The sequence below is a fragment of the Alnus glutinosa genome, chromosome 14 (assembly GCF_958979055.1).
Source record: "Alnus glutinosa chromosome 14, dhAlnGlut1.1, whole genome shotgun sequence".
Classification (NCBI taxonomy): domain Eukaryota; kingdom Viridiplantae; phylum Streptophyta; class Magnoliopsida; order Fagales; family Betulaceae; genus Alnus; species Alnus glutinosa.
In genome coordinates, this window is record NC_084899.1 from 11,090,254 (window position 1) to 11,105,539 (window position 15,286).

The 15,286-nt window shown below is 38.2% G+C and overlaps 1 protein-coding gene across 1 annotated transcript; it reads left to right on the forward strand.

Annotated features, from left to right (window-relative positions):
• LOC133856708 (uncharacterized) lies at positions 1 to 1,207 on the forward strand. Its single transcript, XM_062291763.1, has 3 exons — positions 1 to 358; positions 642 to 781; positions 884 to 1,207. Exons 1-3 carry the CDS (start codon positions 1 to 3, stop codon positions 1,205 to 1,207), a joined length of 822 nt encoding a protein of 273 aa, XP_062147747.1.
• Positions 1,208 to 15,286: the final 14,079 nt, after the last annotated feature.

Here is a 15,286-nt window from a genome sequence, read left to right on the forward strand (position 1 = left end):
ATGCAGAGAGCTCGTAGGGATTTTTATTGGAAGGGAATGAAAAGAGACTTGAAGACTTTTATCAGGGAGTGCCCTGTATGTCAGCAAAATAAGTATGAGACTTTTTCACCTGCTAGTCTCCTTCAATCATTGCCAATACCAGAAAGGATATTGATTGATATCAGTCTAGATTTTATAGAAGGGTTGCCTAAATCTCATGGATACTCGGTTATATTGGTGGTTGTGGTTAGGCTATCAAAGTATAGCCATTTTTCTGCCCTGACTCATCCCTTTACAACCGCTAAGGTGGCTCAAGTTTTTATTGCCAATGTATTTAAGTTACATGGCGCCTTCTTTAGTAGTTTCGGACAGAGACCCAGTATTTACAAGTGCCTTTTGGAGGGAGTTATTTAGGCTACAAGGGTCTTCTCTGTAGATGAGCTCCAGCTACCATCCTCAGTCAGATGGTCAAACGGAAATAGTAAACAAAAGTTTGGAGAATTATCTAAGGTGTTTTGTGCAAGATCAACCAAAGAACTGGTTTTCCTGGTTGTCGTGGGTAGAATATTGGTACAACAACACATGGCATGCGGCCATTCAAATGACACCCTTTGAGGCTATCTATGGAGTTCCTCATCCACTGTTGTTGTCTTATGTTCCAGGCACAACTAAAGTGCATGTTGTGGATGAATTACTTCGCACTAGAGAGCAAATTATCAACCTTCTTGAACATAATATTAAGCAGGCTCAACAAAGACTGAAGAAATATGCTGATCTGAGGAGGAGTGAAAGAACTTTGGAGGTGGGCTAAATGGTGTATCTTAGGCTGCAACCCTATAGACAGAATTCTGTCACTGCCAAAAAATCTTTAAATCTACCCCCAAGGTTTTATGGACCCTTTTAGGTACTACGAAGGGTTGGGCCAGTGGCATATAAATTACAACTTCCTTCTGATTCTAAGATTCATCCTATTTTTCATGTCTTCCAACTTAAGCCTAAGTTGGGTGCTCAAACTGTGGCTATTCCCACTTTACCTCCACTAAACTCTAAAGGCATTCTGCATCCTGAACCAATGGCAGTGTTGGACCGCCGTTCACGAGCCAGGAATAATAGATCATTCACTGAAGTGTTGGTGTGTTGGGAAGGCCAATCTGCAGAAGATGCTACGTGGGAGTCCTTCCATGCTTTGGCACAAGCATACCCGCACCTTGTGGGCAAGGTGCTTTAGATGGGGAGGATATTGTAAGAGGTCTTCTACTGATCGAGACACGTGGTTACTGATTGTGACATGTGGTTCTAAGCTGTGTGTACGTGGCTCTAGTGGAGATTGGAAGCTGGCGTAGTTTAGTTCTTTCTGTTATTCAGTTGTTAGTTGGTTTGTTAAACGATGTTGTATAGTTGCTTCTAATTGATTGTTCATTATTCTGTTAAGTAGAGCAGGTACAAATAAGGTTTGAGCTTGTAAAGCGAGGCATTTAGTCTTGTTGCTACAGATTAGATAGGAGGGATTTGGCTCCTCGAATTTCCAATGGTTTGAATACAAGAGTTCTTCATATTTCTTTCACTTTCTTTCTTAAATTCTCTACAAATCTTCTTTCATTTTCTCTAGTAAATCCTATAAACAGTTCAACACTATTACAGAATCCGCCCAAGGCCATCAGCATTTGGGTTGCAATTCTTTGTGGTTTGGTTTGTTTCTACAAGCAACGTGAGATTCTTGCAATTTTTTGTTCTTTTGGGTTGGGGTAGCGAAATTGCTTCTTTTTTTTTTCTTTGTTCTTTTTTCGGTGGTTGATTTTGTTTGGAGTTTTTGGGTGGGCTATTTTTCTTTGTTGAATAAGGAATTTAGAGGGTGTTGTCTTGATTTTTGACCGAATGAAGGGGAAATATTTTTGGGTTTGCTGTGTTTTGGCGACGAGGATGTTGAGTTGTATCTGACTGGGGAAGATTCATGTTTGGAAGGAACTCAACCCAACTTCGAAATAATGCAACCCGGAAAGTTGAAGAGTTAAATCAAGCACCCATTCACAAACAACCCCAAAATCAATCGAATATCGTGTCACACGTGGAAGTCTCCAGATGTCCAAAGAAGTCTCTAGCTGTCCAAAGGAGAACCACGTGGCAGTAGTCTTGCATAAACTGCATCAGTTATGAAGTGGTGGGGCTATCCCACATTATGTTCCACTTTCTTTAGTGTTATGTTTCCTTTCCTTTCTAGAAGGCATGATGGGTCATAGGCATATCATGGATCAAGGGCATGCATGTAATGGGCTTTCATCATGTAAATGTTATTTCCTATTTATTAGCTTAGTGGTCCATGTTGGACTTAGGGGTAGTTACTTGCAGTTATCTAGCTTGTATTTAAGTCTTACATTGTTTGGAATGAATATTGATCCATCAATTCAGCATAAGAAAACACTGAGAGTGCAAGAGAGGAATTTGGATCCTTGAATTTCCAGAACCTAAGTAAGAATTATCTAGTTATTATCCAAGCCCATAACAAGTGGTATCAGAGCGGCGTTCCTGAAATATCGCAGAAGGTACCAGATTTACTTACCTTTCTGAGCAAGTAACATTGATGAAGGGAAACACAGTAGTATTGAAAGACCGTTAAGCCAAGTAGGAAAGAGACACAGCTGCAATTCGAGAAATCCAACACCGACAACAGCAATAGACAACAGAGATACGAGAAAGCCAGCACCGCACTCAACAGCTGATCGAGGCAATGACGCAGTAGATGGGCCAATTGACAGAGGAAGGTGAACACAACATCAGGAGGAGACATGATAACCCCCTCTTTGAAAATCAAGGAGCTATCCAAGGACGAACCATATGCTTGGAATTTCCAAGGTTTGATGGATCTGAGGCAACCGAATGGATCTTGCGGGCCCAACAGTTCTTTGACTACTACCTCACTCCTGAGCATCAGAGGGTCCAGCTGGCCTCATTCCACATGGAAGGTAAGGTTTTAACTTGGTACCAATGGCTCAGGGATTTAGAAGCCTCAGGTACATGGGCGGAGTTCATGGATGCTTTGAAGGTGCGGTTCGCTTTTTCAGCCTATGACAATCTCATTAGGGCTTTCACCAAGCTTAAGCAGACGACTACGATGGAGGAATACCAAAGCCAATTCGAAGTTCTCTCAAACCGCATTGCTGGCCTTAGTGAGGAATTCCGGGTAAGAAACTTTTTGAGTGGGTTAAAGAAGGAGATTAGGATTACTGTGGTCATGTTAAAGCCCACTACCCTAACCTCAGCTTTTGGGCTAGCCCGACTGCAAGAGGAAGAAGTTGCTAGGAGAAGCAGAAATTATCGCAACCCACAGCCACTCAATTCTAGCCCAGACATTGCAAACCGAAACACATACCCAAGACTTGCTACCACCACTCCACTACCCCGCTTAACAACTTCTATTCCATTCCAAGAGCCAAAACAAGTCAACAATCCCAACTCAAACACTCAATTCAGAAGATCCAATTTCCCCATTAGAAGAATATCTCCAACCCAAATGCAAGAAAGAATAAAAAGAGGGTTGTGCTACTACTGTGATGACAAGTACATACCTGGTCACTGGTGCAACCGACCCAAAATATTCCTCTTGGAGGGATTGAATTTGGAAGAAGAAGATGCTGCTCAAGGAGAGGAAGCGTTGGTCGTAGACCCTTTAGTGGAAGAACCAGAAAGCAGCCATGGGGAAGGAGAATTGTTGGGAATCTCTCTACATGCAATAGCTGGTTCTCCAGCTCCAAAGACCATGAGAATGATGGGAAGGCTCAACAACTAGTTTGTGGTGGTGTTGATTGACATTGGAAGTACAAATAACTTTGTAGATCCAGATGTAGCAAGAAGAGCAAAGTTGCCAATACAGGAGAGCACTACACTGACAGTTATGGTTGTCAATGGGGCGACCATCCCTTGCCGAGGCTACTGTGAGGCAACCCAGATGTTCTTACAGGGAAGTGTTTTCAATCCTAACCTTTACTTACTAACCTTAGGAGGGTGTGACCTTGTCTTAGGGGTTGAATGGTTAAGGATGCTTGGACCTATCTTATGGGATTTCGTGAGATTATCCATGGACTTCAAATGGGACAGCCAGAATGTACACCTGCAAGGTTTAAAACCAGCAGTAGACAGTTTAGAAGGAGGAGAAAAATTCAGAAAATTCCAAAATTCCGAGAGCAAGGGAATCTTACTTCAAATAGTGGGAACCAGCAGCAATCAGCCTTCTTTAGAACAACCAACAGAAATTCAAAGGCTAATCTAGGAATTCCAAGGAGTGTTTGCTGAACTTGTAGGATTACCACCAAGGTTCAAGACCACAAGATAATCTTACAAGAAAGGGCTAAACCTACTTATGTGAGGCCCTACCACTATCCCTACTACCAAAAGGAGGAGATTGAGAAGTTGGTGAAAGAGATGTTGAGCTCCTGTGTCATAAGGCCAAGTCAAAGCCCTTATTCATCCCCTGTGCTGCTGGTAAGGAAGGCCGATGGGAGCTGGAAGATGTGCATCGACTACTGGGCCCTCAACAAGGAAACCATAAAAGATAAGTACATTCCAGCTATTGATGAATTATTAGATGAGCTTAATGGGGTTGCTTCGTTTTCTAAATTAGACCTTAGGTCTGGATATCACTAGATTAGGGTACAGCATGAAGACACTCCTAAGACTACTTTTAGGACTCACGATGGTCATTACGAGCTTTTGGTGATGCCTTTTGGGCTCACCAATGCCCCCTCCACCTTCCAGGGATTCATGAATGATATTTTCAAACCCTATCTTAGAAAATATGTCTTAGTATTCTTCGATGATATCCTAGTTTACAGCCAAAATCTAAAAAAGCATTTAGAACACCTAAAGGTTGTTTCAAAGGTATTGCAAGACAACCAACTGTTTGCCAAAATGTTCAAATGCACTTTTGGGTGTCAAGAAGTGTCCTACTTAGGCCATTTGATATCAAAAGGAGTAAAGGCTAATCCTGCCAAAATTGCTTCTATGGTCAGCTGGCCTATTCCATCTAGTATTAAGGCTTTGAGAGGGTTCCTAGGGCTTACAAGCTACTTCAGGAAATTCGTGAAGGGATATGGGGGTATTGCAGCACCCTTAACAAGCTTACTTAAAAAATATTCATTTTACTGGACAGCGAAAGCCACAGAGGCCTTTGAGAAATTAAAGGAAGCAATGGTGGCTCCACTAGTGTTAAGGCTTCCTAATTTCTCTCAACCATTTATGATTGAATGTGATGCTTCAGGAGAAGGGCTGGGAGAAGTCTTAATGCAAAAGGGCAGACCTCTAACTTATATGAGCCAAGGTCTCAAGGGAAAAAGCCTCCACTACTCTACCTATGAAAAAGAGCTCCTAGCATTGGTCATGGCAGTAAGAAAATGGCGTCCCTATCTACTGGGGAAACAATTCAAAATAAAAACTGATCAGCAAGCAATCAAGCATATCTTGGAGCAACGAATTGGAACACCACTCCAGCAAAAGTGGGTTTCCAAATTATTAGGTTATGATTTTACTGTGGAGTACAAGAGTGGCAGGGAAAACAGAGTTGTAGATGCTCTGTCAAGAGTCAATGCAGAAGAAAAATTAGCTCAGGTAAATGAACTATCCACAATACAGATAGATTGGGTAGAAAGGCTAAAGAAGATTTACCTAGATGATCCCGAGCTGAAGGAATTGGATTAGAAGTACAGAAGGGCAAGTTGAATCCTTCAAAATACCAATGGCAAAATAGGCAACTCTTCTACAAGGGTAGAATTCATTTGGGAACGCTCACACCATTCCAGCAACAAGTCTTGCATGAGATGCACAGAAGTTCATTGGGAGGTCACATGGGCGCACACAAGACCATAGCAAGAATCAATAAAGAGTTCTATTGGTCTGGACTCCGGAGAGCAGTACGCAAGTATGTAAGGGAATGCTATATTTGTCAACACTACAAGACTAAGAACCAGCACCCTGCTAGGTTGCTCCATCCTCTACCAATACCAACCCAAATTTGGACTGAAATCAGCATGGATTTCGTGGAAGGCTTACGTACATCTCAAGGGCAAAATGTCATTATGGTTGTGATGGACAGATTAAGCAAATATTCTCATTTTATAGCACTCACTCACCCATATACTGTAGGAAAAGTGGCAAGGTTGTTCTTAGACAACATCTTCAAGTTACATGGAATGCCAAGCAGCATAGTGAGTGACAGGGATCCAACGTTCACGAGCAACTTCTAGCAGGAGATGTTTCGCCTCCATGGAACTCAACTCGCTCTCAACTTTGCTTACCATCCCCAGACAAACGGACAGACGGAAATAGTCAACAAAGCACTTGAGGGGTATCTTGGAAGCTTTTCTGGAGATAGACCAAAGGATTGGTTGCGGTGGCTTTCCTTAGCCGAGTGGTCCTACAATTCATCAACCCACAGTTTAACCAAGATGTCACCTTTTGAAGTTGTCTACGGGTATCCACCCCCAAAATTGCTTCCCTATGAACAAGGCACAACCAAAGTTCAAGCTGTGGAAGAATATCTAAGAAGTCGAGACTTCATCCTGACCCTATTACGTGGGAATTTACAATATGCTCAAGAAAGGATGAAATTATTTGCTAACAAGAAGAGAACTGATCCAAAATTTGAAGTGGGTGAGTGGGTTTACTTGAGATTAAGGCCCTACAGACAACTCACCATAGCAGCTTGCCGAAATCTGAAGCTATCACCAAGGTACTACGGCCCTTTCCCAATCCTTAAACGAATAGGGTAGGCTGCTTATAGGCTTGATCTACCACAAGAATCCCTCATCTCCCCTGTATTTCACGTATCCAACCTCAAGAAGAAGCTTGGAGATAATACCTCTATGAATCCCTACCTGCCCCTTGTTACTCCAGATGGAACTCTCACACCTGAACCAGAAAAAATATTACTCCGCAGGCTCAAACATAAAGGAAACAGGGCAGCAACGGAACTGTTGGTTCAATGGAAAGACATTATTGAAGAAGAAGCAACATGGGTGGACTGGGAGGAGTTAAAAAATAACTTTCCTCATCTTGAGGGCACGATTTTTTAAAAGGGAAGAGATTGTCACTCATGGAAGTCTCCAAATGTCCAAAGAAGTCTCTAACTGTCCAAAGGAGAACCACGTGGCAGTAGTCTTGCATTACCTGCATCAATTATGAAGTGGTGGGGCTATACCACGTTATGTTCTACTTTCTACAGGTGTTATGTTTCCTTTCCTTTCTTGAAGGCATGATGGATCATGGGCATATCATGGATCAAGGGCATGTATGTAATGGGATTTCATTATGTAAATGTTATTTCCTATTTATTAGCTTAATGGTCCATATTGGACTTAGGGGTAGTTACTTGCAGTTATCTAGCTTGTATTCAAGTCTTACCTTGTTTGGAATGAATATCGATCTATCAATTCATCATAAGAAAACACCAAGAGTGTAAGGGAGGAATCTGGATCCTTGAATTTCTAGAACCTAAGTAAGAATTATCTAGTTATTATCTAGGCCCATAACATATCGTCAAGGTATAACACAATTTGAAATTTAGGTCCTACCACATTACCCTACGGTCTTGCAATAGACAAGAGAAAATTCTAAGAGGGAGGAAGGGAGTGCCGAATTTCAAAAGGGAGATGTGAGGGAGAGAGATACCACCATCCAGTATTTTCATTTTCATTTTATTTCGTGTTTTTACCTGACGTGCCAAATTTTTATTGACGTTGTAAAAGAGTGGTTGTACTTGTACACCACATCTGAATCCAATGTTTTCTATGTTTTATTTGTTCATTTAGTTTGACAGAAAAGTCCACAAGTTCCATTTCTTTCTTCTGATAAATAATTAAGAGAAAAGAGTTTAACTTTTACAGGCAACTGGTATTAGAGAGCCCATTCTGTCCAGTCATGGCAGAAAACAAGGGTTTTATGCCCACTAATAAGAGATTGACACATCAGCCTGGAACAAAAAAAGCAAATGTTGGCAAAGCACTGGGTCTAATCTTTTCACTCTTTTAGTCTTGAAAAAAAAAAAACAAGAAGAAAAAAAAAAAAAAAAAAACCTCCTAGCTACCACCCACCTCAGACGCCGCCACCTGCAAGTTCAACCTCTCTCTCTCTCTCTCTCTTTATGGTTTCCGCCAATTTCTAGCTCGACGACCACCTCTAAATCATCTCCAATTTCTAGATTGACAACCACTTCAGTGGTTGTCGGCGGCTGCTGTGGTGTTTTTCGGCGAGTTCCGGCAGATTTGTGGTGTTTAAATGTTTCATTTATTTATTTATTTATTATTATTTTTTTTTGTCTCCTAGTGGCGTCTGTAGTGATTCCTATCATTGTTGCAATCGAAACCAGTGCTTGCCAGCGTTGTTTGTGGCGTGGGTGCTTGTCATTTGCCCTTTGGAGGTTGAAGTTTGTGAAGCCGGCGAGTTTTGAGTTCCTGGCTGCCTTTTGTGATGATTCCGGCGACGTTTGCATGTATCCGGCAAAATTTGGAAATTTTCTGTGGTTTTAGTTGTTTTCGGCGGCTGCTGTGGACTTTTTCAGCGGATTTTGAGTTTTGATATTATTTTCCTACAATTTTCTGAGTAACCAAATAGAGAGTAATCAAGAAATAAACCTTAGCGACGCGTTGCTTGACAATTTCAACGAAACCGACAAAAAAGGGGGATATATTTCACACAAAATAAAATCAGCAAAAAATAAGGAAAATCAATGAAATCCTTACAATTCCAAGTTGAGGTTAATCACTAAAAAGTTTTAAGTTATTAGAAAGCAGGAGAGAATACAAGATTTGATATTATTTTACTCCTATTTACTGAGCAACCAAACAGAGAGTGACCAGAAAAAAGAGAAAACCTTCCAAGTGCTCTGTTGCTGGACATGGTTTAAACGAAAAAAAACATTTTAAACTCATATTTCACAAAAACCAAAATGAATAGTGTGAGAAAAAGGCAAAAATTGCTTGAGGAAGAAGAACTACTGAAACTAGAGGATACTGTCGGAGAGAGAGAGAGAGAGAGAGGTTAAACTTACCGGTGAAGGAGTGGCGGAACTAGAGGCGGTTTCTGGCGTGGGACAATGGTGGCGGCATCTGGGTGGGCGGTGGCTAGGATGGTTTTTTTTTTTTTTTTTTTTCAAACTATAAGAGTGAAAGAAGGGTTAGATCCAATATTTTGCTAACACTTGTTTTTCTTGTTTGATGCTGATGTGTCAACCTCTCATTGGAAGGAAAAAACCTATTGGTTTTTTGCCCATACATGATAAAAGTTATACTCACTGGTGTAAACCAAGTCTTTTGTGCTCACTAATAACAAGTTACAAGATCAAATCAGAGCACCAAAATACTTTAAGCTAAAAGCATTAGCACCACACCCATCTGAACAAACATTTAGATGTTTTCCAACGTCTTCAAGCAGATCTGTCTTCTCAAGTAGCGCATCGTCAGACCAGTGCCCCCTTCCTCTGCCAAACGGGATATCAAGATATATGATCCCCAATTAGATTCTTGGGGACAAACTATTAGCTCAAGGAACGACAATTTTGTGCCTAGACCTCCAAACTCCTATTGCTTTTGATAGCAGCTACTTCAAGAACCTCATCAATCGCAAGGGTCTTTGATAAGCGTCGAATGTTGTATATCAAACCCCTTAACTTGCATATGTTAATTCCTTAGCATTATTATTTGTTTGATTTTATGTTGTTTTATTGTTTTCAAGTTTTAAATAAAGATGCAATTAATTCCATTGATTTTGGGCTTAAAACACATTTTGAGAAGACTTAGAAGATATGTTTAAGCGTAACCAATCATAATAGAGGACCTATATGATGTGGTTAAATTTAATCAAATCAAGTGAAGGATTAAATTGGAATTTCTCCACTAAGAGTCAAAATCGGATTGGATTCAAATTTGGATTCTGCACATGTCTCAGTATTTTAATCATAACTTTTGGCTCATATATTGGATTATAATGAAATTGGTGGCGTTGGAAAGATAATAAACAATTAAACAAATATATCAGAAATAACTTTTCCCTAATTCGGATCTTTACTATGCCCAAATTTCCCCGCCATAAAAGACCGCAATTCTGGACGAATTTGGAATCCTTTTCCTACTTGGATTGAAGTTTCAATATCATACTTGGACAAGAAGACTCAAGAGACAATTTTTCTGAAATTCCAAGAGCTTCTAGGCCTCTTCTAGTCTTTGTAAATAGACCTCTAAGCTTCAAGAGAAAGTGTACTTGTGCTTGTACTTAACTTTAAACAGAAAATTCTTCTTGGAGGCTTGACAAGTTAAAGAGGAGAAGAACATGGAAGGAGGCCATCCCAGCACCACGATGAGCGGCTAAATTCTTAAAAGGGTGTTGATGTAGCCCTTTCCAAGTAACAATAGTTTAATTGTATTTTAATTTGGTATTTTCTATATGCATGATGGTTGTATAACTGTGAGAATTGATCTTAATATTTATATTCAATCATTATGAATTTCTTATCTTGTCTCAGAGTCTTTTATATTGATTGAACCCAATCCTTCATATTTTCTGTGATTATGTGAATGATTGTTATACAACAGTTTTAATTGACATATGAACAAGAGGGTTAGATGGGCCATGCCTAGGGAAGACAGATTGTACTACACCCTAGTTTAGTGTAATGTAGGTAGATAGTTCGTACCAATCGAAGATGAGTTATACTATTCCTTTTAATTGTGTGTATCCTATTAAAGACATAGATGATCCATACTTAGGGAAGAAATGTCGTACCGCATCTTAGTGGTTAGGTGGACAGTCCGTGCCAACCGAATATGGATTATACTTATTCTTTAAAGGTAATTTCTTGACTACTCGAGTGAGACGAGCCCTATATCATGCATAAAATTAATTTTCCTTGTTAATTTATGATTGACCATTGTTATGCGGTGAGTGGTGAAATCAATCCTCTATTCTTTATCTCATCCATGCTCTCTTTAAATTTATGTCTTTTACTTTTATGCATTTATTTATAGAAAACAAAAATCAAACATATTTTAAATTAAGTTATATTTCATTTTGCAAAACTTGATAGCAATTCCTACGCAGTCCTTGAGGTTCGACACCCTCAACATAGCCCTATCCTACAAGGATTAGTACTATTGCGAGTTGTAATTTTATTATTGATATTTTTGTACACAAAACGACCACATCAATTTTTGGTGCCGTTGTTGGGGACTACAAACGGTTATGTTATTAAGTGTTAAATATTGAATTTAACTTGACTCTTTTCTGTTTTTATTTTATTTTATTTTATTTTTTAATTTTTGGTTTCTTTAATTCTATTTTGTTTTCAATTTTTGTTTTTATTTTCCTTTATTTTATTTTATTTTATTTTTGTTAATTTAGTTCATGTGGGGATGCATTCCAACACCCCATGAACCATGTTCATATTGTTATAGTCCTTATCACCATGTTTCATCTAATGGGGATCCAAGTGAATTTTGAGGTATTGAATCATACACATTGGAATTAATTTAAGCCTTATAAATTGCGTGTTAGTTCACTTTACACAATTTGGACTTGTGATGCCACAATCAGCCTTTGGTAAATGTGTAGACTTTGAAATTCTTAAATGATTTGAAGATGGAGTATATCTTGTTAAGATTGCTAATGAATGAGAATCATTGTTGTTGTCAAACTTAACTCTTTTGGATAACATGAATTTTTGCATAATATTTGTGGGTATCATTCCTGGCAAACCCTCATTAGACTTCACTCGTCCACTAGGAAGTCCTATGGGTTTAAAATGCTTATTGCATATGTTAAATGCAATCGTGTTTCCCACGATAGAGGAGATAGAGTGGTTATTATTTTAGTTATTATTTTCAGTTTTGTATTGTAAAGAGACTAGCAATATGTAAGTTTGGGGGTGTGATAAGTGTTGAATGTTACACATTCAAACCCCTTAACTCACATATGTTAATCTCTTAGTTTTGTTATAGTCTAATATTTTGTATTGTTTTTGTATTTTGCAGGTTTTGGAAGAACAACACTTAAAATCCATTAAATTCCAAGCTTAGAACAAAGACTGCAAGAATATTGAAATCTGCAAGCTCAATCTTGGAAAGATAATCCAATTCAATTTTGGATTTGTTTGCTACAGAAAAGAGAAATCGGCAAAATATATTATTATTGGAAAGATTCCAAAATGAACACATATCTGTATTTTAACCATAACTTTTTGCTCAAGTATTGGATTGCAGTGACATTAGCGGCATTGGAAAGCTAATGAAAAAAAAAATGTCTGAAATAGGTTTTTCCTAATTTGGACGTTTACTATGCCAAAATCATCACACAATATAGAACCAAAAATCTGGACGAATTTGGTATCCTTGTCCTTCTTGGATTGAATTTTCAATCTGCTACTTGGACTAAGAGACTAAGTTCTGATTTTTCTAGGATTTTTAGGGCTTCTAGGGTTCTCCTAAATTTTATAAATAGGCCTCTAAACATTGAAGAAAGACATACTGCTACCTAGAGCAAATTTAGTAAAATACTTCTTGAAGGCTTGAAGAGTTAAAGATGAGTAATCATGGCAGAAGGCCATCTCAGCAACGTCATGAGCGGCTAAAATCCTTCGTAGGATATTGATGTAGCCCTATCCAAGTACAATGGTTTGATTGTATTTTAATTTAGAGAATTTCGGTTTATGCATGTTGGTTGTATAATTATGAGAATTGTTACAATTTGATATTGTTCTTCATATTTTAATGCAATTATTCTTAAATTCAAAGTCTTCTTCTCTTGTCTTAGAAAGCTTTTTGCCTTTATTGAACTCAAATCATCTTATTTTGTGTGATTATGAGAATGATGATTATACAACGGGTTTAATTGTGACGTATGATTAAGAGGATTAGATACGCCATGCCTAGGGAAGACGGATCGTATTACACATTGGTTTAGTGTAATTTAGGTAGATGGTCTGTGCCAACCGAAGATAAGTTATGCTATTCCATTGATTGTATATATCCTATTAAAGAATTAGATAATTCACACCTATTGAAGACAGGTCGTACTGCATCTTAGTGGTTAAGTGGATGGTCCGTACCAACCAAAGATGGATTATACTTATAATAAGGTAATTTCTTGTTTATAGCGGTGAATTCAATACTCTACTCTCTCTCTCTCTCTCTTATATTGCAATTATTTGTTACATTTATTTTATTCACTTTAGTCAAAAACAAAATCCACAATCTTTTCGTTAGTTGTTTTTAATCTTCATAAACTTAATAACAACACTCTTGCAGTCATTGAGGTTTGACACCCTCTCTATAGCCTTGTTCTACAAAGATTCGATTTATTGTGAGTGATTTAATTTATTATTGATATATTTTTGCTTTCAAAAATTTGTATGTAAAAGATACAATGCACAAGCTTCAATCACATAAATATTTATATCAACTCTGATGTATCATGTGTAAATTCTCTCTCATGTTATTATGTTTTCGCTGTAGTGTTAGGAAAGTCTGATATCGAGTTCATGTTTGTGCTATATTGTGTAGCCTTGATATTGTGTATTAGCTTGATGTGTGTGTAGTCTCCCAACCTTTGTGTTGGCATGATTAAAAGAAAAAATGCTATGCATTTGAATCAGGTCACCACACCAAGTCCAAAATGTTTTCATTTTTTTTTTTTTTTTTTGGGTTAAATACGTTTTTAGTACCTGAGTTTTGAAAACTTTATTTTTTGATACCTGAGTTTCAATTCGCATTACAGATGGTACATCCGTTTTGGGAAAAGACCAAATTAGTACCTCAGTCAAGTTTTCCATCCAAAAACTAATGGTCTGCCACGTCATTGCCACTTAGCACCACTAAAAACACGACACGTGTCCCTTGTGACACGTCATCACCCACATAATTGCCAAATCACTAACATCTTTAAAAATTAATTAAAAATAATAAAATTTAAAAAAAATTGAAGAAGAAGAAGAAGAAGAAGAAGAAGAAGAAGAGGAGGAGGGGTGGCTCCTTGGCCGGTCCCTCTTTTTTTATATATATATATATATATATATATATATAATTTTTAATTTTTAAAGATGTGGGTAATTTGACAATTATGTGGGTGCTGATGTGTCGCAAGGGACATGTGTCTTGTTCCTAGTCGTGCTAAGTGGTAATGACAAGGCGGACCGTTAGTATTTAGACGGAAAACTTGATTAAGGTACTAATTTGGTCTTTTCCCAAAACGGAGGTATTATTTGTGATGTGAATTGAAACTCACGTATCAAAAAATAAAGTTTTCAAAACTCAAGTACTAAAAACGTATTTAACCTTTTTTTTTTAAATACCCATATGTTATGATTATTTTTAAATCAAATTTTTACCCCTCCTTTTAATTATTATTATTATTTTATTTTATTTTTTTAAAATTTAGTCCCCATATCTAAATTCCTAGTTCCGCCCCTCAACCACTTTGCCATTAGCCCTACATATGATTGCAACCGCATGTGGTTCAAGAACAAGGTAAACAAACGTAACTATGTTTGGTTGATGAGGAAATAGAACATAAGAAGAAAAAGAGGAAAGAGATTGTTGTTTGATGTTATGAATAATTGTTTTTTTTTTTTTTTTTAATTTTTTTTTTTGGTAAAAAATTGTTTAGAGCACTCCCAATAGATTAACTATTTGCAACTTTATGCTAAAATAGCTAAACAAAAGGTTTAAAACACACTCAAAAGCTAGAATAAATTTACTTAGATCTGTGAATAGTACAACGCTACATGGGCGAAAATTACGATTGCTTTTTTTTTTTTTCCCCTTTTCCCTCCAACTTTCCCTTTCCCTCATCTTCTCTCCCACTTCTTTCATTCATCTCTGCGTCTATCTGTCTCTATCTGTAGCGTTGAGCTCATTTTCTTTTCTCATCTTCTCTTTGTTCTGACTGTAAAAGTCCATGAGCCTTACTCACCCTCAAAAAACGCCTTAAGAGAGGAGGGAACACCATGGCTTATAAAGTGCCCAGGTGAAGGAAATCTTAGCGATGTGTGACACTTCAACGCGTCCCCTCACGTGTGGCAACTAATGACCAAACACGTGGACAACAACGGGAGGGATAGACCCATCATCGCAAGAAACCTGTGGCTCTGATACCATGTAAAAGTCCATGGGCCTTACTCACTCTCAAAAGACGCCTTAAGAGAGGAGGGGTGTTCATGACTTATAAAGTGCCCAGGTGAATGAAATCTTAGCGATGTGGGACACTTTAACACGCCCCCTCACGTGTGGCAACTAATGGCCAAATACGTGGACAACAACGGGAAGGAAAGACCCAT